The 26,299-nt window shown below is 41.1% G+C and overlaps 1 protein-coding gene across 1 annotated transcript in view; it reads left to right on the top strand.

The window, feature by feature from the left end:
* Window positions 1–26,299, top strand: part of LOC133546831 (solute carrier organic anion transporter family member 3A1-like) — a 65,593-nt gene that overhangs the window by 27,273 nt on the left and 12,021 nt on the right. Inside the window, exons 3-5 of the mRNA XM_061892666.1 lie at window positions 21,130–21,228; window positions 23,131–23,391; window positions 26,130–26,294. Coding sequence (XP_061748650.1) covers window positions 21,130–21,228; window positions 23,131–23,391; window positions 26,130–26,294 — 525 coding nt within the window. The remainder of the gene's footprint in view (window positions 1–21,129; window positions 21,229–23,130; window positions 23,392–26,129; window positions 26,295–26,299) is intronic.

The raw sequence follows: 26,299 nt of genomic DNA, 5'->3' as shown, positions 1-26,299 counted from the left end.
AAACAGCTTCCCAAAAAATGCTCAGTCTTTCACAAGAAAGGATGGGGCGAGGTACACCCCTTTGTCCACAACTGTGTGAGCAAATAGTCAAACAGTTTAAGAACAACCTTTCTCAAAGTGCCATTGCAAGAAATTTAGGGATTTCAACATCTACGCTCCATAATATCAGCAAAAGGTTCAGAGAATCTGGAGAAATCACTCCACGTAAGCGGCATGGCCGGAAACCAACATTGAATGACCGTGACCTTCCATCCCTCAGACGGCACTGTATCAAAAACTGACATCAATCTCTAAAGGATATCACCACATGGGCTCAGGAACACTTCAGAAAACCACTGTCACTAAATACAGTTGGTCGCTACATCTGTAAGTGCAAATTAAAGCTCTACTATGCAAAGCAAAAGCCATTTATCAACAACATCCAGGAACGTTATGATCCACTGCCTGGATCACGTTCTGTTTGTTTTTTGGACTCCCTCAGTTCCTGTTTTTTGTGCCCCTGGGTTTGTTTTCAGTTACCACGGGTGCCTATTGTTTTCACCTTTCTCTGATTGGTGTCCGGGACGCTCACCTGTTTCCCGAGCGTTACGTAGTCCTGCCTTTTCCGGTCAGTCAGTTTGGCTTCCTGGTTTGCTCCACGCAACAGTTAACGACGGTATTTTGATTCCTTTTGTATGCTCGCTTCTTTATATGATAGCTTCCACGCTAAACTCTTTTTGTATGCTAACTATACACATAAAGAAAGAAAAAAAATGATTTATTTATTTTGATTTTTTTATTTTTTTTTTATTTTGATGTAGTAAAACATATCAAAATACCGGTATACACATAGGTTAAAAAAAATGGAAAATACAAATACACTAAAAATAAAATAAACAAAATAGATGTAATAAATAAAACAAATACAATAAATTGATTAATTATGACTAAAAAAATAAGCAAAATAAAATATTGTATTTTTTTCATTTGATTTGATTTTTTTAGAATTAATTTTGATGTAGTAAAATATAAAAAAATACAAACATATTGTTAATAAAAACTGAAACACAATAAATGAAATTAATAAAATAAATAAATGAAAATAAATAAAAATAAAATTGTGAAGTGAAGCGAATTATATTTATATAGCGCTTTTCTCTAGTGACTCAAAGCGCTTTACATAGTGACACCCAATATCTAAGTTACATTTAAACCAGTGTGGGTGGCACTGGGAGCAGGTGGGTAAAGTGTCTTGCCCAAGGACACAACGGCAGTGACTAGGATGGCGGAAGCGGGAATCGAACCTGCAACCCTCAAGTTGCTGGCACGGCCACTCTACCAACCGAGCCATACCGCCCCAATGAATGAATATAAATATGATTAAAATAAATCCATCCATCCATCCATTTCCTACCGCTTATTCCCTTATGGGGTAGCGGGGGGCGCTGGCGCCTATCTCAGCTACAATCGGGCGGAAAGCGGGGTACACCCTGGACAAGTCGCTACCTCATCACAGAATAAAATAAGTAAAATAAATAAAAATGAAAAAAAGCAACAACAAAAAATATTTTTTCACTTGATTTCTTTTTTTAATTTAATTTTGATGCAGTAAAATATATAAAAATATACATATTATAAAAAAATTAAGGAAATAATAAAAATAAATAATCAAAATAAATAAACACATTAAAAAAAAGGAACAAAAAATCAAAAAAAAGATGTAGAGTTCAAAGAAATCCACTAATAGGCAGAGGTCTGCTTGTAGCCTCAGAACAGGCGATGACATTCTGCTGTAATTGTTGAGCAAGCAGTGATGTCACATGTGTGTCACTTGGATGCCAGCACCCTCACATGACAACATACATGGAGACTAAACCAACATTTCAGCATCAGCTTTTCCGCATTCTGTCATTTTCCAGCGTAAACACGGAGTAGAAGGTGCTGTGAGTGCCCTGGGACTGTTTACGACAAAAGAGAGGCCGGGTGTTGTTGGCATCTCAGCGTGGTTCCTTTGCTCACATGGCCGCCTCCTTTCACGGCCGTAATGCGTGTAATGAAGCGCTGCATGCGCGGCCACTGCAGCAAAATCTTTTCACTCCACTGGAGTTATTACGCTTCCTCGCCGGGACAGGCGAGGAAGCGGCGGGCGCTGACTCAGCGTTGGGCCCGGCTTGCTCTTATTGGCGCACCTTTTGCCAGTGATTGAACGCCGCCATAATGCCGGCGAGCAATTCTTCCCGTGACCTTGTCCTCCGGCGGCCTCCGTCTTGCACAACACGCCCATTCAGCAAACACGCTGGGAAGATCGTCGGAATTTCATCAAACCGTTAATGTTTCCAAGAACAATCTAGCATGAGAGTGCGAATATTTATACAAACCCTGTGAAGTCCTCACCTTGTCTAAATGCTAAATAAACAGAGAATAGAAGAAATCCTTTTCAACTTATATTCAATTGAATAGACTGCAAACACAACATACTTAATGTTCACACTGGAAAACTTTGTTCATATTTGCAAATATTTGCTCATTTGGAATTTTTTCAAAAAAGCTGGCATGAGTGGCAAAAAAGAGTGAGAAAGTTGAGGAATGCTCGTCAAAGACTTATTTGGAACATCCCACAGGTGAAGGGGCTAACGCCTTCCGCCCGATTGTAGCTGACATAGACTCCAGCGACCCCGAAGGAAATAAACGGTAGAAAATGGATGGAATATCGGCAGGCTGATATTATCGGACATCTCTAGTTAGCATATTAGCTAATGCTGACGACGCTCCCTGGATTACGTTACGATAGCACGTACAAATATGCATGAAAGCTGTTATGATCCGCTGCCCTGATCATATTATGTTTAGGGTTTGAGTCTTTTTTGTATTATGTTCTGTTAATGATTGACTTAGTTCCTGGTTGTACTTCCTTGTTTATTAGTTTGACCTGCCCCTTGCTTTTGACGCGCACCTGTTTTCTGATTGCTGTCCTTATTTAAGCCTGCCTTTTCCATTCATTCAGCCTTGCTCCCTAGTTTGTGTTCGCACAACAGTGACGACCTTGACTCCCGATCCCGTATTCCAGTTCTGTACCAGCTAGCTTCCACGCTAAGTCGTTTTGTTATTCCTCTAGCTCACATGCTAGCTCTTTTGGTTTGCCGTTTGTGCCTTCTGCAAGTTTTTCTTTTTCTTAGTCTGATTTATATTTTAAAATAAATCGTTGTTTCTTACCTCCACTCTGTGTCGGAGCCCGACTGCATCTAGAGAGAACGAACCCGCATCACGATGCCACGCAATCGTCACAGAAATAGGTTTTGAGTCTTTTTTGTATTATGTTCTGTTAATGTTTGACTTAGTTCCTGGTTGTACTTCCTTGTTTATTCTGTCACCATAGTTACGCATTAGTTTCACCTGCCCCTTGCTTTTGACGCGCACCAGTTTTCTGATTGCTGTCCTTATTTAAGCCTGCCTTTTCCGTTCATTCAGCCTTGCTTCCTAGTTTGTGTTCGCACAACAGTGACGACCTTGACTCCCGATCCCGTATTCCAGTTCTGTACCAGCTAGCTTCCACGCTAAGTCGTTTTGTTATTCCTCTAGCTCACATGCTAGCCCTTTTGGTTTGCCGTTTGTGCCTTGTGCAAGAGTTTCTTTTTCTTAGTCTGATTTATATTTTAAAATAAATCATTGTTTCTTACCTCCACGATGTGTCGGAGCCCGACTGCATCTAGAGAGAACGAACCCGCATCACGATGCCACGCAATCGTCACAGAAATAGGTTTTGAGTCTTTTTTGTATTATGTTCTGTTAATGTTTGACTTAGTTCCTGGTTGTACTTCCTTGTTTATTCTGTCACCATAGTTACGCATTAGTTTCACCTGCCCCTTGCTTTTGACGCGCACCAGTTTTCTGATTGCTGTCCTTATTTAAGCCTGCCTTTTCCGTTCATTCAGCCTTGCTCCCTAGTTTGTGTTCGCACAACAGTGACGACCTTGATTCCCGATCCCGTATTCCAGTTCTGTACCAGCTAGCTTCCACGCTAAGTCGTTTTGTTATTCCTCTAGCTCACATGCTAGCCCTTTTGGTTTGCCGTTTGTGCCTTGTGCAAGAGTTTCTTTTTCTTAGTCTGGTTTATATTTTAAAATAAATCATTGTTTCTTACCTCCACGATGTGTCGGAGCCCGACTGCATCTAGAGAGAACGAACCCGCATCACGATGCCACGCAATCGTCACAGAAATAGGTTTTGTGTCTTTTTTGTATTATGTTGGCAAGATGGCGGCGCCCGGACGGGCTGCGACACTGCGGTGCTCTTGCTAAAGATGGAACATTTGGCGGAAATGCCGGACAGTTCTGCAGACTTCATGGCTGGCTCGCATCGTGGTCACTCCGTGATCACGTACGACCGCCAGACACTTCTGGATATGGACATATTGGGCCGTTTTGGACTGATAGACGCGGGCGTGCTAAACATGCTAACTAGCATGGGGATTCGTCGGCGGCTACGTCCAGCGGCCTGTGAAGCAGCGGAGTCTAGTACCAGCGGGGGCCGTCTACGGAGCAGACGCCAGCGGTGTGATCGGAAACGCGGATGTCGAGCGGGGCTAAAAACAAAGCAGAAGGCTAATCCCCACAGAACACCACTTTCCTCCATCCCGAAGACGGATTTAGATGGAAAATGCGAGACTACTGGTCTGGGTAAGGAGTCTGTTAAATTAGAACAAGTTTTTTCTGCTTTGAGTGTTTCAGAGTTGGACATGTGTTTTACTGAGGTGGCTAACTATGATGCGTGCAGTTTATCAAAGCAACAAACAAACAATCGGAAAATCCCCGTTACTGAGGTGGCTAACCATGATGCGTGCAGTTTATCAAAGCAACAAACAAACAATCGGAACATTCCCGTCGTATCAATTCCTAGATATGGTCGTAATTATACTGAATGCACTGGGCATAATAAACACAACATTATTAATATTGCTACTACGGATAATTTGATCAAAAATTCCCTAAAACAGCCCACTACCTATAATATAGGTTTTTTAAACATAAGATCATTGTCTCCCAAAACGTTGTTAGTTAATGATATCATCAGAGACAACAATCTTAACGTCATCGGTCTCAGTGAAACCTGGCTTAAACCAAACGACTTTTTTGCGCTAAATGAGGCATGTCCTCCTAACTTTACACATGCGCATATTGCCCGTCCGCTTAAAAGGGGTGGGGGGGTCGCACTAATATACAACGAAAACTTTAACCTTAGTCCTAACATAAATAATAAATATAAATCGTTTGAGGTGCTTACTATGAGGTCTGTCACACCGCTGCCTCTACACCTGGCTGTTATCTACCGCCCCCCAGGGCCCTGTTCGGACTTTATCAATGAATTCTCAGAGTTCGTTGCTGATCTAGTGACACACGCCGATAATATAATCATAATGGGGGACTTTAATATCCATATGAATACCCCATCGGACCCACCGTGTGTAGCGCTCCAGACTATAATTGATAGCTGTGGTCTCACACAAATAATAAATGAACCCACGCATCGCAACGGTAATACGATAGACCTAGTGCTTGTCAGGGGTATCACCGCTTCCAAAGTTACGATACTCCCGTATACTAAAGTATTGTCCGATCATTACCTTATAAAATTCGAGGTTCAGACGCATGTTCGTCAAACTAATAATAATAATAACTGCTATAGCAGCCGCAACATTAATACGGCCACAACGACAACTCTTGCTGACCTACTGCCCTCGGTAATGGCACCATTCCCAAAGTATGTGGGCTCTATTGATAACCTCACTAACAACTTTAACGACGCCCTGCGCGAAACCATTGATAACATAGCACCGCTAAAGTTAAAAAAGGCTCCAAAAAAGCGCACCCCGTGGTTTACAGAAGAAACTAGAGCTCAGAAATTATTATGCAGAAAGCTGGAACGCAAATGGCGCACGACTAAACTTGAGGTGCACCATCAAGCATTTAGTGATGGTTTAATAACTTATAAACGCATGCTTACCTTAGCTAAAGCTAATTATTACTCAAATCTCATCCACCGTAATAAAAACGATCCTAAATTTTTGTTTAGTACGGTAGCATCGCTTACCCAACAAGGGACTCCTTCCAGTAGCTCCACCCACTCAGCTGATGACTTTATGCAATTCTTTAGTAAGAAAATTGAAGTCATTAGAAAGGAGATTAAAGACAATGCGTCCCAGCTACAACGGGGTTCTATTAACACTGACACGATTGTATATACGGCGGATACTGCCCTCCAAAATAGTTTCTCTCGTTTTGAGGAAATAACATTAGAGGAATTGTTACAACGTGTAAATGGAATAAAACAGACAACATGTTTACTTGACCCTCTTCCTGGGAAACTGATCAAGGAGCTCTTTGTATTATTAGGTCCATCAGTGCTAAATATTATAAACTTATCACTTTCCTCGGGCACTGTTCCCCTAGCATTCAAAAAAGCGGTTATTCATCCTCTTCTTAAAAGACCTAACCTCGATCCTGACCTCATGGTAAACTACCGACCGGTGTCTCACCTTCCCTTTATTTCAAAAATCCTCGAAAAAATTGTTGCGGAGCAGTTAAATGAACACTTAGCGTCTAACAATCTATGTGAAACCTTTCAATCCGGTTTCAGGGCAAATCACTCGACGGAGACAGCCCTCGCAAAAATGACTAATGATCTATTGCTAACGATGGATTCTGATGCGTCATCTATGTTGCTGCTCCTCGATCTTAGCGCTGCTTTCGATACCGTCGATCATAATATTTTATTAGAACGTATCAAAACACGAATTGGTATGTCAGACTTAGCCCTGTCTTGGTTTAACTCTTATCTTACTGATAGAATGCAGTGTGTCTCCCATAACAATGTGACCTCGGACTACGTTAAGGTAACGTGTGGAGTTCCCCAGGGTTCGGTCCTTGGCCCTGCACTCTTCAGCATCTACATGCTGCCGCTAGGTGACATCATACGCAAATACGGTGTTAGCTTTCACTGTTATGCTGATGACACCCAACTCTACATGCCCCTAAAGCTGACCAACACGCCGGATTGTAGTCAGCTGGAGGCGTGTCTTAATGAAATTAAACAATGGATGTCCGCTAACTTTTTGCAACTCAATGCCAAAAAAACGGAAATGCTGATTATCGGTCCTGCTAGACACCGAACTCTATTTAATAATACAACTCTAACATTTGACAACCAAACAATTAAACAAGGCGACACGGTAAAGAATCTGGGTATTATCTTCGACCCAACTCTCTCCTTTGAGGCACACATTAAAAGCGTTACTAAAACGGCCTTCTTTCATCTCCGTAATATCGCTAAAATTCGCTCCATTCTGTCCACTAAGGACGCTGAGATCATTATCCATGCGTTTGTTACGTCTCGCCTCGACTACTGTAACGTATTATTTTCGGGTCTCCCCATGTCTAGCATTAAAAGATTACAGTTGGTACAAAATGCGGCTGCTAGACTTTTGACAAGAACAAGAAAGTTTGATCACATTACGCCTGTACTGGCTCACCTGCACTGGCTTCCTGTGCACTTAAGATGTGACTTTAAGGTTTTACTACTTACGTATAAAATACTACACGGTCTAGCTCCATCCTATCTTGCCGATTGTATTGTACCATATGTCCCGGCAAGAAATCTGCGTTCAAAGGATTCCGGCTTGTTAGTGATTCCCAAAGCCCAAAAAAAGTCTGCGGGCTATAGAGCGTTTTCCGTTCGGGCTCCAGTACTCTGGAATGCCCTCCCGGTAACAGTTCGAGATGCCACCTCAGTAGAAGCATTTAAGTCTCACCTTAAAACTCATTTGTATACTGTAGCCTTTAAATAGACTCCCTTTTTAGACCAGTTGATCTGCTGTTTCTTTTCTTTTTCTTCTATGTCCTACTCTCCCCTGTGGAGGGGGTCCGGTCCGATCCGGTGGCCATGTACTGCTTGCCTGTGTATCGGCTGGGGACATCTCTGCGCTGCTGATCCGCCTCGACATCTCTGCGCTGCTGATCCGCCTCCGCTTGGGATGGTTTCCTGCTGGCTCCGCTGTGAACGGGACTCTCGCTGCTGAGTTGGAACCGCTTTGGACTGGACTCTCGCGACTGTGTTGGATCCATTGTGGATTGAACTTTCACAGTATCATGTTAGACCCGCTCGACATCCATTGCTTTCCTCCTCTCTAAGGTTCTCATAATCATTATTGTCACAGACGTCCCACTGGATCATTATTGTCACCGATGTCCCACTGGGTGTGAGTTTTCCTTGCCCTTATGTGGGCCTACCGAGGATGTCGTGGTGGTTTGTGCAGCCCTTTGAGACACTAGTGATTTAGGGCTATATAAGTAAACATTGATTGATTGATGTTCTGTTAATGTTTGACTTAGTTCCTGGTTGTACTTCCTTGTTTATTCTGTCACCATAGTTACGCATTAGTTTCACCTGCCCCTTGCTTTTGACGCGCACCAGTTTTCTGATTGCTGTCCTTATTTAAGCCTGCCTTTTCCGTTCATTCAGCCTTGCTTCCTAGTTTGTGTTCGCACAACAGTGACGACCTTGACTCCCGATCCCGTATTCCAGTTCTGTACCAGCTAGCTTCCACGCTAAGTCGTTTTGTTATTCCTCTAGCTCACATGCTAGCTCTTTTTTCTTAGTCTGATTTATATTTTAAAATAAATCGTTGTTTCTTACCTCCACGCTGTGTCGGAGCCCGACTGCATCTAGAGAGAACGAACCCGCATCACGATGCCACGCAATCGTCACAGAAAACACTCCTACAGACATCACACGTGGGACGGTTTAGTAAGAAATCATTGTTTTAGTTACATTGTAAAACTTACAAATGTTGCTTGGAGTGATGAATGAAGAATCCGTACGAGTAGAAACTCTTCGGATTATTAGAAGAGGGAAAGGCTCTTGTACCTCCGTTTTAAAGCTCTGAATGGAATCACACTGCAGCACGAAAGATGACGCTATATCACAAACAATAACACACCTTATCAGTTTATACATTTGGAAAAAAAAAGTATTTGCTTTGTGGCCGCCAGTGAAAAAAATTCCAAAAATTAGCCGCGCCGTTTTTTGAGCTTCAGGGTTCAAACCGTAGGAAAAAGTAGTGAATTTACGGTGACCATCAAATTACGCAACTTGTAGCTTTTTGTGACGAAGCAGCTCATTTGGACGGAACATTGTTCTCCTTCTACGACAAGCAGAAAATGTCTGAGATTTTTTGGGGGGAGGTTCTATTTCCTTCTGGGGCCTATCTTGTCAGAGTTGATTTGTGACAAACCCCGAGACGTAGAGGAGGAGGCAAGCATTTTGCAGGTAAACATACTAGAAGAAGAACAAAAGGGGTACAACAAAAAGTGCGCACGAGGCGGGTAACAAACTAAAAGACCTAGCATGGGAGCTAGAAAACAAAAGGAGCTTAGCATGGAAGCTAGCAAACACAAAAGGGCCTAGCGTGGAAGCTAGTGGGTAGCGAGCGGGAAAACAGAAGTTGTTACTTGTAGAATGAAAACAAAACGGAAGCAGCGAACAAAACATAGTACGCTACAAACAGATACCGAAATATAGCTTACCGCTACGCTGCAATGACACGACACGACAGGAGTGACAATACGGAAGTGACATCGACGATAATCCAGCACTGACTGGATGGGGAAGACAGGTCTAAATAGGAGCGGGCTGATTGACACCAGGTGTGGCCAGGTGCCGATCAGCCGCAGCTGAGGGGACACAGTACTCGGGGCGAAAGACAGGAAACCGACAAAATAAGAGCGCTGACAGGAACTAAAGACAGAAAATACTACACACACACACACAGGAAGAACTAAAACACAAACAAACTGTCAAGGGCAAGCCTGACTTATCTGTGCCGTGCCAGGCCATGATCAGTTGGCAAGACTATCTGTGATCAAAGCAAACATGGATGTGGGATCTGAACCGAGGACTTCATTGTGGCTTGTGCAGCCCTTTGAGACACTTGTGATTTAGGGCTATATAAATAAACGACCATTGCAACTTCAACCCAGATGCCCCGCCCCCCTGTTTTTGTTTGCCGTAACATCATGTGCTTATGTTGCTTGAGGTTTTTTTCCTGGTCTCAAACTGAGCCCAGCTTAGACTGGGAGCCAAGTGGTCGTCTCCGTCCCTCTGAAACCTTTTCCTGTGGACTCTTGAAGACCTCGCTGGTCTTGCACAGTCATCCTGGCGTGCTGTCATATTCCGCCGATTGCCTTTTTGTCCGTGATCCGGGCTCGGGTCGGGCCGCGCGTTCAATAAAAGATTTACATTCGGCCCCGCGGCGCTAATTAAAAGTTTAGCGCCGTCCAAATGAATTAGAAGAAGCAATTAAAGTATTGGAAGTGAAGTTGATTGTGAAGGAATAATGGAGTGGAAGATTTGACTTCCTCTCTAGACTTGGGACTTAAGGAGCTCAAGGAGACCAAACGGGGAGGTCTTGGACTTCTGGGGGTCCCAGCAGTTTTTGCAAGCGCAAACTATTCTATTTATTTGGTTTAATCAGTCCAATAAAATAATACACAATAGTACAATATCGATACAATTCCAGCAACATTCAGACTAGCAATCAACAGAGCAATTAAGAGGAAACACAAACATGACACAAAACAATCCAAAAGCAGTCCAACAAAGTAATACACAATAATAATAATAATACAATTCCAGCAACATTCAGAATAGCAATACACGGGACAACTGAGAGGACACACAAACATGACACAAAACAATCCAATAGTAGCACAACAAAATAATACACAATAATAATAATAATAATACAATTCCAGCAACATTCAGAATAGCAATCAACAGAGCAATTGAGAGGACACACAAACATGACACAAAACAATCCAAAAGAAGTCCAACAAAATAATACACAATAATAATAATAATAATAATAATAATAATAATAATAATAATACAATTCCAGCAACATTCAGAATAGCAATCAACGGAACAATTAAGAGGACACACAAACATGATACAAAACAATCCAATAGTAGCACAACAAAATAATACACAATAATAATAATAATACAATTCCAGCAACATTCCAAATAGCAATCAACAGAGCAATTGAGAGGACACACAAACATGACACAAAACAATCCAAAAGCAGTCCAACAAAGTAATACACAATAATAATAATAATACAATTCCAGCAACATTCAGAATAGCAATCAACGGAACAACTGAGAGGACACACAAACATGACACAAAACAATCCAATAGTAGCACAACAAAATAATACACAATAATAATAATAATAATACAATTCCAGCAACATTCAGAATAGCAATCAACAGAGCAATTGAGAGGACACACAAACATGACACAAAACAATCCAAAAGAAGTCCAACAAAATAATACACAATAATAATAATAATAATAATAATAATAATAATACAATTCCAGCAACATTCAGAATAGCAATCAACGGAACAATTAAGAGGATACACAAACATGATACAAAACAATCCAATAGTAGCACAACAAAATAATACACAATAATAATAAAAATACAATTCCAGCAACATTCCAAATAGCAATCAACAGAGCAATTGAGAGGACACACAAACATGACACAAAACAATCCAAAAGCAGTCCAACAAAATAATACCCAATAATAATAATAATAATACAATTCCAGCAAAATTCAGAATAGCAATCAACGGAACAATTGAGAGGACACACAAACATGACACAAAACAATCCAAAAGCAGTCCAACAAAATAATACACAATAATAATAATAATAATAATACAATTCCAGCAACATTCAGACTAGCAATCAACAGAGCAATTGAGAGGACACACAAACATGACACAAAACAATCCAAAAGCAGTCCAACAAAATAATACACAATAATAATAATAATAATAATACAATTCCAGCAACATTCAGAATAGCAATCAACCAAGCAATTAAGAGGATACACAAACATGACACAAAACAATCCAATAGTAGCACAACAAAATAATACACAATAATACAATAATAATACAATTCCAGCAACATTCAGAATAGCAATCAACGGAACAATTGAGAGGACACACAAACATGACACAAAACAATCCGATAGTCCGACAAAATAATACACAATAATACAATAACAATACGATGACAGCAACATCCAGAATAGCCATCAAAAGAGCAATTGAGAGGACACACAAACATCACGCAAAAGAATCAAAAAGTAGTCCCAACAAAATAATACACAACAATACAATTCCAGCAACATTCAGAATAGCAATCAACAATGCAACTGAGAGGACACACAAACATGACACAAAACAATCCAAAAGCAGTCCAACAAAATAATACACAATAATAATAATAATAATAATAATAATAATACAATTCCAGCAACATCCAGAATAGCAATCAACGGAACAATTGAGAGGACACACAAACATGACACAAAACAATCCGATAGTCCGACAAAATAATACACAATAATACAATAACAATACGATGCCAGCAACATTCTAAATCGAAATCAAAAGAGCAATTGAGAGGACACACAAACATGACATAAAACAATCCAAAAGTAACCCAACAAAATAATACACAACAATACAATTCCAGCAACATTCAGAATAGCAATCAACAATGCAACTGAGAGGACACACAAACATGACACAAAACAATCCAATAGTAGCACAACAAAAATGAATAAGACTTTGTAGGCCTCAACAAAAGACATTTGGCAAAGACTACTTCCTGACTACGGCAACACACTTAGGACAAACTGAAATGAGCGTGTACTTGTAAATACTCACAAGTATTGGAAAATATAACAACAGGAAAACAAAGTTATTATCATTTGCTTACTGCTGAATAAAAAGATAACAATAAAATAACATTTACTTGACTAAAGTGAAGTAAATGTGTATTTACTGGCTTCCCAGGTCCCGCAGTACTACAAAGTACGACATGAAATAGTATATTTGGAGAGTAGTCCTCCCTGCACAAACACCAGCGGTGTCAATAGAGGCTGAGCTGGTGTTTGTGGTTCTTCTGGTCCACTTAGCGGCCGCCGTGTTGCACCACTTCCTGTTGGATTATTTATCAGGGTGCAGGTAATGTGCGGCCTGAGTACCTGGGAGCAGCATCAGACCTGGACTCACTCCACCAGGATGATTCATCTGCACAAAGTCTGAATGGAAAACATTTCTTTGTGTGTGAAAGTGCTGAGGGCCGCTTCAAACGGTGAATAACGTTACCAAACTATTTCACTTTCACATGTTTTAGTGCAATGTAAAAAAAAAAAAGATACAATTTTACAGTAAAAAGAACAAACTGGAAGTTCAGTCGTAAAAATGTTATCGTAAAATGTTCTATTTTTTTTTCCTTCACATTATTGTAAGTCAGGGGGACATTTTGATAGTTTTTCATTTTCAAAACCAATACAATATACATTTTTATTTTGGTTAAAAAAGGTTAAAAATAAGTCATATATTATTTTTTTCCTAAAACCCTTACATTGGTAATTCTACCTCATTATTTTTTCTACTTTTTACGAGCTTTTTGTCGAAACCCTATTTTTTGAGGCAAAATACAAAATATACAATAATTTTCCCAAAAAGATTTTCAAAGTGAAATATTTCATGTGAAGTAATTGGATCCCTTAAAACAGTGGTCGCCGTGGCCCGATTGGTACCGGGCCGCAGAAGAATTTTTTATAAAAAAAAATATATATATGTTTTTTTTTTTGTTTTTTTTTGTTATTAAATCAACATAAAAAACACAATATACACTTACAAATAGCGCACCAACCACAAAAAACTCCCTTTTTCATGACAAAGAAGAAAAAAAAAGAAAAAAGAAAAAAAAGGACTGTATCATATTACATTTGACTGTATCATGATACATTTGACTGTATCATATTACATTTGACTGTATCATATTACATTTGACTGTATCATGATACGTTTGACTGTATCATATTATATTTTACTGTATCATGAATCTATTTGATTGTATCATATTACATTTGACTGTATCATGATACGTTTGACTGTATCATATTATATTTTACTGTATCATGAATCTATTTGATTGTATCATATTACATTTGACTTTATCATGATACATTTGACTGTATCAGTTTACATTTGACTGTATTATCATACATTTGACTGCATCCAGATATATTTAACTGTATCGTATTACATTTGACTGTATCATGATACATTTGACTGTATCATATTAAATTTGACTGTATCATGATACATTTGACTGTATCATATTACATTTGACTGTATCATGATACGTTTGACTGTATCATATTATATTTGACTGTATCATATTATATTTTACTGTATCATGAATCTATTTGATTGTATCATATTACATTTGACTGTATCATGATACGTTTGACTGTATCATATTATATTTGACTGTATCATATTATATTTTACTGTATCATGAATCTATTTGATTGTATCATATTACATTTGACTGTATCATGATACGTTTGACTGTATCATATTATATTTTACTGTATCATGAATCTATTTGATTGTATCATATTACATTTGACTTTATCATGATACATTTGACTGTATTGTATTACATTTGACTGTATCATATTACATTTGACTGTATCATGACACATTTGACTGTATCATTTTACATTTGACTGTATTATGATACATTTGACTGCATCCAGATATATTTAACTGTATCGTATTACATTTGACTGTATCATGATACGTTTGACTGTATCATATTACATTTGACTGTATCATGATACGTTTGACTGTATCATATTACATTTGACTGTATCATGATACGTTTGACTGTATCATATTACATTTGGCTGTATCATGATACATTTGACTGTATCATATTACATTTTACTGCATCATGATACATTTGACTGTATCAATGATACATTTGCTGCATTGTAAGATGTGTCACTTAAAAAACATGCCTTTTCATGGAATATTTTTTCCTGGCAAAATGGAGTGCTGGGCCACTTAAATAGCATGGTGGGCCGAATTTTATTTTGTTTTAAATGATGTGCTGGGAAAAATTAAATGATGTGCTGGGCCACATTAAATGATGTGGTAGGCCACATTAAATGATGTGCTGGGAAAAATGAAATGATGTGCTGAGCCACATAAAAGGAAGTGGTAGGCCACTTTAAAATATGTGCTGGGAAAAATTAAATGATGTGCTGGGCCACCTCAAATGACGTGGTGGGTCACGTTAAATGATGTGCTGGGAAAAATTAAATGTGCTGGGCCACATTAAACGATGTGGTGGGCCACATCAAATGACGTGGTGGGTCACGTAAACTGATGTGCTGGGAAAAATTAAATGTGCTGGGCCACATTTAATGACATGGTGGTGATAATGTGGTGGACCACTTTAAATGTTGTGCTGGGCTACTTTAAATGGTGTGGTTGGCCACATAAATAATGCGCTGGGCTACTTTAAATGATGTGGAGGGCCATTTTAAATGATGTGCTGGGCCACATGAAAGGGTGTGCTGGGTAACTTTAAAGGATGTGATGGCGAATTTAAATGATGCAGTGGGTCACTTTAAATTATGTGGTGGGTCACTTTTAATGACGTGGTGGGCCACATTAAATGGTGTGCCAACTTAAATGATGTGGTGGGCCATGTTAAATTTTGGACCATTTTAAATGGTGTGCCACTTTGAATTATGGCCCACGTGAAATGATGTGCTGGGTCACTTTAAATGATGTGCTGGGCCTCTTTAAATGACGTGATGGGCTACTTTTAATGATGTGGTGGGCTGCATTAAATGGTGTGATGGACTACATTAAATGAAGTGATGGGCAAATTTAAATGATGTGATGGGCCACTTTAAATGACGTGGTGGGTCACTTTTAATGACATGGTGGGCCACTTTAAATGGTGTGCTAGTTTAAATGATGTGATGGGCCAAGTTAAATGGTGGACCATTTGAAATGGTGTGCCACTTTAAATTATGGCCCACTTTAAATGATGTGGTTGGCCACTTTAAATGGAATGGTAAGTTAAATTAAATGGAACTTTAAATGTTGTTCTACATGTTATTGCCAACATGCAGGCCACCCATTAGTTGTTCTACATGTTATTGCCAATATGCAGGCCACTCACTAGTTGTTCTACATGTTATTGCTAACATGCAGGCCACTCACTAGTTGTTCTACATGTTATTGTCCTCTCACTAATTGTTCTACATGTTATTGCCAACATGCAGGCCACTCACTAGTTGTTCTACATGTTATTGCCAACATGCAGGCCACTCACTAGTTGTTCTACATGTTATTGCCAACATGCAGGCCACTCACTAGTTGTTCTACATGTTATTGCCAACATGCAGGCCACTCACTAGTTGTTCTACATGTTATTGCCAACATGCAGGCCACTCACTAGTTGTTCTACATGTTATTGCCAACATGCAGGCCACTGACTAGTTGTTCTACATGTTATTGCCAACATGCAGGCCACTCACTAGTTGTGCTACATGTTATTGTCAACATGCAGGCCACTCACTAGTTGTTCTACATGTTATTGCCAACATGCAGGCCACTCACTAGTTGTTCTACATGTTATTGCCAACATGCAGGCCACTCACTAGTTGTTCTACATGTTATTGCCAACATGCAGGCCACTCACTAGTTGTTCTACATGTTATTGCCAACATGCAGGCCACTCAGTAGTTGTTCTACATGTTATTGCCAACATGCAGGCCACCCATTAGTTGTTCTACATGTTATTGCCAACATGCAGGCCACTCACTAGTTGTTCTACATGTTATTGCCAACATGCAGGCCACTCATTAGTTGTTCTACATGTTATTGCCAACATGCAGGCCACTCACTAGTTGTTCTACATCTTATTGCCAACATGCAGGCCACTCACTAGTTGTTCTACATGTTATTGCCAACATGCAGGCCACTCACTAGTTGTTCTACATGTTATTGCCAACATGCAGGCCACTCACTGGTTGTTCTACAGGTTATTGCCAACATGCAGGCCACTCACTTGTTGTTCTACATGTTATTGCCAACATGCAGGCCACTCACTAGTTGTTCTACATGTTATTGGCTTCTCACTTGTTGTTCTACATGTTATTGCCAACATGCAGGCCACTCACTAGTTGTTCTACATGTTATTGCCAACATGCAGGCCACTCATTAGTTGTTCTACATGTTATTGCCAACATGCAGGCCACTCACTAGTTGTTCTACATCTTATTGCCAACATGCAGGCCACTCACTAGTTGTTCTACATGTTATTGCCAACATGCAGGCCACTCACTAGTTGTTCTACATGTTATTGCCAACATGCAGGCCACTCACTGGTTGTTCTACAGGTTATTGCCAACATGCAGGCCACTCACTTGTTGTTCTACATGTTATTGCCAACATGCAGGCCACTCACTAGTTGTTCTACATGTTATTGGCTTCTCACTTGTTGTTCTACATGTTATTGCCAACATGCAGGCCACTCACTAGTTGTTCTACATGTTATTGCCAACATGCAGGCCACTCACTAGTTGTTCTACATGTTATTGCCAACATGCAGGCCACTCACTAGTGGTTCTACATGTTATTGCCAACATGCAGGCCACTCACTAGTTGTTCTACATGTTATTGCCAACATGCAGGCCACTCACTAGTTGTTCTACATGTTATTGCCAACATGCAGGCCACTCACTAGTTGTTCTACATGTTATTGCCAACATGCAGGCCACTCACTAGTTGTTCTACATGTTATTGCCAACATGCAGGCCACTCACTAGTTGTTCTACATGTTATTGCCAACATGCAGGCCACTCACTAGTTGTTCTACATGTTATTGCCAACATGCAGGCCACACATTAGTTGTTCTACATGTTATTGCCAACATGCAGGCCACTCACTAGTTGTTCTACATGTTATTGCCAACATGCAGGCCACTCACTAGTTGTTCTACATGTTATTGCCAACATGCAGGCCACTCACTAGTTGTTCTACATGTTATTGCCAACATGCAGGCCACTCACTAGTTGTTCTACATGTTATTGCCAACATGCAGGCCACTCACTAGTTGTTCTACATGTTATTGCCAACATGCAGGCCACTCACTAGTTGTTCTACATGTTATTGCCAACATGCAGGCCACTCACTAGTTGTTCTACATGTTATTGCCAACATGCAGGCCACTCACTAGTTGTTCTACATGTTATTGCCAACATGCAGGCCACTCACTAGTTGTTCTACATGTTATTGCCAACATGCAGGCCACTCACTAGTTGTTCTACATGTTATTGTCCTCTCACTAGTTGTTCTACATGTTATTGCCAACATGCAGGCCACTCACTAGTTGTTCTACATGTTATTGCCAACATGCAGGCCACTCAGTAGTTGTTCTACATGTTATTGTCAACATGCAGGCCACTCACTAGTTGTTCTACATGTTATTGCCAACATGTAGGCCACTCACTAGTTGTTCTACATGTTATTGTCAACATGCAGGCCACTCACTAGTTGTTCTACATGTTATTGCCAACATGCAGGCCACTCACTAGTTGTTCTACATGTTATTGCCAACATGCAGGCCACACATTAGTTGTTCTACATGTTATTGCCAACATGCAGGCCACTCACTAGTTGTTCTACATGTTATTGCCAACATGCAGGCCACTCACTAGTTATTCTACATGTTATTGGCTTCTCACTTGTTGTTCTACATGTTATTGCCAACATGCAGGCCACTCACTAGTTGTTCTACATGTTATTGCCAACATGCAGGCCACTCACTAGTTGTTCTACATGTTATTGCCAACATGCAGGCCACTCACTAGTTGTTCTACATGTTATTGCCAACATGCAGGCCACTCACTAGTTGTTCTACATGTTATTGCCAACATGCAGGCCACTCACTAGTTGTTCTACATGTTATTGCCAACATGCAGGCCACTCACTAGTTGTTCTACATGTTATTGTCAACGTGCAGGCCACTCACTAGTTGTTCTACATGTTATTGCCAACATGCAGGCCACTCACTAGTTGTTCTACATGTTATTGGCTTCTCACTTGTTGTTCTACATGTTATTGCCAACATGCAGGCCACTCACTAGTTGTTCTACATGTTATTGCCAACATGCAGGCCACTCACTAGTTGTTCTACATGTTATTGCCAACATGCAGGCCACACACTAGTTGTTCTACATGTTATTGCCAACATGCAGGCCACTCACTAATTGTTCTACATGTTATTGTCAACATGCAGGCCACTCACTAGTTGTTCTACATGTTATTGCCAACATGCAGGCCACTCACTAGTTGTTCTACATGTTATTGCCAACATGCAGGCCACTCACTAGTTGTTCTACATGTTATTGCCAACATGCAGGCCACTCACTAGTTGTTCTACATGTTATTGCCAACATGCAGGCCACTCACTAGTTGTTCTACATGTTATTGCCAACATGCAGGCCACTCACTAGTTGTTCTACATGTTATTGCCAACATGCAGGCCACTCACTAGTTGTTCTACATGTTATTGCCAACATGCAGGCCACTCACTAGTTGTTCTACATGTTATTGCCAACATGCAGGCCACCCATTAGTTGTTCTACATGTTATTGCCAACATGCAGGCCACTCACTAATTGTTCTACATGTTATTGCCAACATGCAGGCCACTCACTAGTTGTTCTACATGTTATTGCCAACATGCAGGCCACTCACTAGTTGTTCTACATGTTATTGCCAACATGCAGGCCACTCACTAGTTGTTCTACATGTTATTGCCAACATGCAGGCCACTCACTAGTTGTTCTACATGTTATTGCCAACATGCAGGCCACTCACTAGTTGTTCTACATGTTATTGCCAACATGCAGGCCACTCACTAGTTGTTCTACATGTTATTGCCAACATGCAGGCCACTCACTAGTTGTTCTACATGTTATTGCCAACATGCAGGCCACTCAGTAGTTGTTCTACATGTTATTGTCAACATGCAGGCCACTCACTAGTTGTTCTACATGTTATTGCCAACATGTAGGCCACTCACTAGTTGTTCTACATGTTATTGTCAACATGCAGGCCACTCAGTAGTTGTTCTACATGTTATTGCCAACATGCAGGCCACTCACTAGTTGTTCTACATGTTATTGTCAACATGCAGGCCACGCACTAGTTGTTCTACATGTTATTGTCAACATGCAGGCCACGCACTAGTTGTTCTACATGTTATTGCCAACATGTAGGCCACTCACTAGTTGTTCTACATGTTATTGTCAACATGCAGGCCACGCACTAGTTGTTCTACATGTTATTGTCAACATGCAGGCCACGCACTAGTTGTTCTACATGTTATTGCCAACATGCAGGCCACTCACTAGTTGTTCTACATGTTATTGCCAACATGCAGGCCACTCACTAGTTGTTCTACATGTTATTGCCAACATGCAGGCCACACATTAGTTGTTCTACATGTTATTGCCAACATGCAGGCCACTCACTAGTTGTTCTACATGTTATTGCCAACATGCAGGCCACTCACTAGTTATTCTACATGTTATTGGCTTCTCACTTGTTGTTCTACATGTTATTGCCAACATGCAGGCCACTCACTAGTTGTTCTACATGTTATTGCCAACATGCAGGCCACTCACTAGTTGTTCTACATGTTATTGCCAACATGCAGGCCACTCACTAGTTGTTCTACATGTTATTGCCAACATGCAGGCCACTCACTAGTTGTTCTACATGTTATTGCCAACATGCAGGCCACTCACTAGTTGTTCTACATGTTATTGCCAACATGCAGGCCACTCACTAGTTGTTCTACATGTTATTGTCAACGTGCAGGCCACTCACTAGTTGTTCTACATGTTATTGCCAACATGCAGGCCACTCACTAGTTGTTCTACATGTTATTGCCAACATGCAGGCCACTCACTAGTTGTTCTACATGTTATTGGCTTCTCACTTGTTGTTCTACATGTTATTGCCAACATGCAGGCCACTCACTAGTTGTTCTACATGTTATTGCCAACATGCAGGCCACTCACTAGTTGTTCTACATGTTATTGTCCTCTCACTAGTTGTTTGAGTGGCGCCCCCTGCTGTCAGACAAGTGAAGTGCTTGAGGTGGCCTCTTCTCTGTCTTGCAGGGATTTTATTTTCCACGTTAGTGTTTGGACCGGCCTGTGGCTTCATCCTGGGCTCCGTCTGTACCAAAGTCTACGTGGACGCCTTCTTCATCGACACCAGTGAGTTCACGCTCCTCCTCCTCTTTCTCACTTCTCATCACACCGACGCCATCCTGGAAGGAAGACATTGCAGTCTTGTCAAAAACTGACTTTTATATCAATATATGTTTACTTTTCAACAACTATTTATTATTATTAATATCATATACATCATTCATTCATATAATTATCATAGGTTACAGTTCAATAGTATTTTTCTTTCTTACATATTGTCATTTAAGTCTTGTTCACTTCCTGTGCAAAATTATTGTTGAAAAATATTTATGTATTTATTTATTTTTTTGTATTTATTTATTTTAAACATTTTTTTTATTAAATAAAATGAATACATAAAAACACAATAGTTAAAAAAAACATTGGTTGGGGAAAAAATGACACTATTAAGCAAGTGCTTTAAGTAATAAAAATGATTAAGTAAATTGTTAATAATAATAATAATATTATTGAAGGTAAAATTAAAAGTTTTAAAAAGTAAATAATAATAAAATGGGAATAAATGTGTAAACATAAGATTAAAATAAACACAAATTGAAATGTAATTAATTTGTTTTCATCTTTAAATAATTGTTAAAAAGAAAAGAAGTGCAATAAATAAAAGTAAAGAAAATATGTTTTTAAAATAAATAAAAATATTAAATAATAATAATAAATGACTGAATTTAAAAATACACACAAGTACAGTACTTTGATGAAGTCTAGTAATGATATAATTTCTGATCTGTGACATGGTATTACAATAATTAATAACAATAACATTATTAAATAATACTATTAATAAATCATCCATCCAAGTGACATTGTAATAAAATTAGCAATCAATAAATAACTAATAACATTCCAATAGGAATAACAATCTGATAAATCATAATAATAATAATATTTTAATTAAAAAGGTGATATCAAAATGAGAATAGTGCTCTAAATACTAGTAATATTATTATTAATAAAGAATAAAGTGACATTGCAATAAGAGTAGCAATATAATAAATAATAATAATAATTTAAATAGTGATAATAATCATAATAATAGTAATAATTAATAAAGTGACACTGTAATAAGAGTAGCAATATAATAAATAATAATAATAATTTAAATAGTGATAATAATCATAATAATAGTAATAATTAATAAAGTGACATTGTAACAAGCGTAGCAATCTAGTATATAATCATAATAGAAATGTTAATAGTAATAATATTATTAATAATGACAATAATGATAATAAAGAACAAAGTGACATTGGAAAAAAATAATAATATCAATATTAATGATAATAATGTTAATAATGATAGAGAATAGAGACATTGTATAACAATACTACTACTAATAATAATGATTAATAAAGTGACAGTGAATATTAATGATGTAATAACAATATTATTATTAATAAATGATAACAAAAATAATGATAATAATAATAACAATGAATAAAGAGACATTGTAACAATAGTAGCAATCTCATAAATAATAATAATAATGATAATAATAATGACTAAAGTCACATTGAAAAATAATGATGGTAATAATATTATTATTGATAATAATAATACATTAAATACTAGAAATTTTAATTGTACTACTAATAATAATAATTAATAAAGTGACATTGAATATTAATGATTAAATAATAATATTAATAATAAATGATAACAAAAATTATAATAATAATAACAATGAATAAAGAGACATTGTAATAGGAGTAGCAATCTCATAAATAATAATAATGACTAAAGTGAAATTGAAAAATAATGATGGTAATAATATTATTGATAATAATAATACATGAATAGTAGTCAAATGAATTGTACTAATGATAATAATGAACAAAGAGACGTAGTAATAAGAGCATCAATCAACAAGATAAGACTAGCAGAGTGAGATGTTGGGATGTTGTGTTGAAGGTACGCTGGACATCACCCCAGAAGACCCTCGCTGGATCGGGGCGTGGTGGGGGGGCTTCCTCCTGTGCGGTGCCTTACTCTTCCTGGCGGCCCTCTTCATGTTCGGCTTCCCTCAGGACCTGGACCTGGACCAGCAGGTCCTGGACGGCGAGAGCGAGCAGGCCATGTTGCCCTCGCCCCTCAGTCTGGACTACCAGGCCTCCAAGGGCGTCCACGGCTTCGACATCAACAGCGGCCTGTCGGTGTGCCAGCACCTGAGAGGTGAGCATCCCCTTCCATCCCGCGGTCATCCTCCTAACTGACACCTTCCATCCCGCAATCATCCTCCTCACTGACACCTTCAATCCTGTGGTCATCCTCCTCACTGACACCTTCAATCCCGCGGTCACTGACACCTTCAATCCCGCGGTCATCCTCCTCACTGACACTTTCCATCCCACGGTCATCCTCCTCACTGACACCTTCAATCCCGCGGTCACTGACACCTTCAATCCCGCGGTCATCCTCCTCACTGACACCTTCCATCCCGCAATCATCCTCATCACTGACACCTTCAATCCTGTGGTCATCCTCCTCACTGACACCTTCAATCCCGCGGTCATCCTCCTCACTGACACCTTCAATCCCGCGGTCATCCTCCTCACTGACACCTTCAATCCCGCGGTCATCCTCCTCACTGACACCTTCAATCCCGCGGTCATCCTCCTCACTGACACCTTCAATCCCGCGGTCATCCTCCTCACTGACACCTTCAATCCCGCGGTCATCCTCCACACTGACACCTTCAATCCCGCGGTCATCCTCCACACTGACACCTTCAATCCCGCGGTCATCCTCCTCACTGACACCTTCAATCCCGCGGTCATCCTCCACACTGACACCTTCAATCCCACGGTCACTGACACCTTCAATCCCGCGGTCATCCTCCTCACTGACACCTTCCATCCCGCGGTCATCCTCCTCACTGACACCTTCAATCCCGCGGTCATCCTCCTCAATGACACCTTCAATCCCGCGGTCATCCTCCTCACTGACACCTTCAATCCCGCGGTCATCCTCCTCACTGACACCTTCAATCCCGCGGTCATCCTCCTCACTGACACCTTCAATCCCGCGGTCATCCTCCTCACTGACACCTTCAATCCCGCGGTCATCCTCCACACTGACACCTTCAATCCCGCGGTCATCCTCCACACTGACACCTTCAATCCCGCGGTCATCCTCCTCACTGACACCTTCAATCCCGCGGTCATCCTCCTCACTGACACCTTCAATCCCGCGGTCATCCTCCTCACTGACACCTTCAATCCCGCGGTCATCCTCCTCACTGACACCTTCAATCCCGCGGTCATCCTCATCACTGACACCTTCAATCCCGCGGTCATCCTCCTCAATGACACCTTCCATCCCGCGGTCATCCTCCTCACTGACACCTTCAATCCCGCGGTCATCCTCCTCACTGACACCTTCAATCCCGCGGTCATCCTCCACACTGACACCTTCAATTCCGCGGTCATCCTCCTCACTGACACCTTCAATCCCGCGGTCATCCTCCTCACTGACACCTTCAATCCCGCGGTCATCCTCCTCACTGACACCTTCAATCCCGCGGTCATCCTCCTCAATGACACCTTCAATCCCGCGGTCATCCTCCTCACTGACACCTTCCATCCCGCGGTCATCCTCCTCACTGACACCTTCCATCCCGCGGTCATCCTCCTCACTGACACCTTCAATCCCGCGGTCATCCTCCTCACTGACACCTTCAATCCCGCGGTCATCCTCCACACTGACACCTTCAATCCCGCGGTCATCCTCCACACTGACACCTTCAATCCCGCGGTCATCCTCCTCACTGACACCTTCAATCCTGTGGTCATCCTCCTCACTGACACCTTCAATCCCGCGGTCATCCTCATCACTGACACTTTCCATCCCGCGGTCATCCTCATCACTGACACCTTCCATCCCGCGGTCATCCTCCACACTGACACCTTCAATCCCGCGGTCATCCTCCTCACTAACACCTTCAATCCCGCGGTCATCCTCCACACTGACACCTTCAATCCCGCGGTCATCCTCATCACTGACACCTTCAATCCCGCGGTCATCCTCCACACTGACACCTTCAATCCCGCGGTCATCCTCATCACTGACACCTTCAATCCCGCGGTCATCCTCCTCACTGACACCTTCAATCCCGCGGTCATCCTCCACACTGACACCTTCAATCCCGCGGTCATCCTCATCACTGACACCTTCAATCCTGCGGTCATCCTCCTCAATGACACCTTCAATCCCGCGGTCATCCTCCACACTGACACCTTCAATCCCGCGGTCATCCTCATCACTGACACCTTCAATCCCGCGGTCATCCTCCTCACTGACACCTTCAATCCCGCGGTCATCCTCCACACTGACACCTTCAATCCCGCGGTCATCCTCATCACTGACACCTTCAATCCCGCGGTCATCCTCCACACTGACACCTCCAATCCCGCGGTCATCCTCATCACTGACACCTTCAATCCCGCGGTCATCCTCCTCACTGACACCTTCAATCCCGCGGTCATCCTCCACACTGACACCTTCAATCCCGCGGTCATCCTCATCACTGACACCTTCAATCCCGCGGTCATCCTCCTCACTGACACCTTCAATCCCACGGTCACTGACACCTTCAATCCCGCGGTCATCCTCCTCACTGACACCTTCAATCCCGCGGTCATCCTCCTCACTGACACCTTCAATCCCACGGTCACTGACACCTTCAATCCCGCGGTCATCCTCCTCACTGACACCTTCAATCCCGCGGTCATCCTCCTCACTGACACCTTCAATCCCGCGGTCACTGACACCTTCAATCCCGCGGTCATCCTCCACACTGACACCTTCAATCCCGCGGTCATCCTCCTCACTGACACCTTCAATCCCACGGTCACTGACACCTTCAATCCCGCGGTCATCCTCCTCACTGACCCTTTCAATCCCGGCCGCAGTCATCCCCCGGGTCACACGCCACCTGCTGTCCAACCCGGTGTTCAGCTGCATCACGCTGGCCGCCTGCATGGAGATCGCCGTGGTCGCCGGCTTCGCTGCCTTCCTGGGCAAATACCTGGAGCAGCAGTTCAACCTCACCACCTCCTCGGCCAATCAGCTGCTAGGTAGG

This window comes from Nerophis ophidion, linkage group LG02 (assembly GCF_033978795.1).
Source record: "Nerophis ophidion isolate RoL-2023_Sa linkage group LG02, RoL_Noph_v1.0, whole genome shotgun sequence".
In the NCBI taxonomy this organism is placed as follows: domain Eukaryota; kingdom Metazoa; phylum Chordata; class Actinopteri; order Syngnathiformes; family Syngnathidae; genus Nerophis; species Nerophis ophidion.
This window is presented reverse-complemented; position numbering and strand designations above follow the sequence as displayed.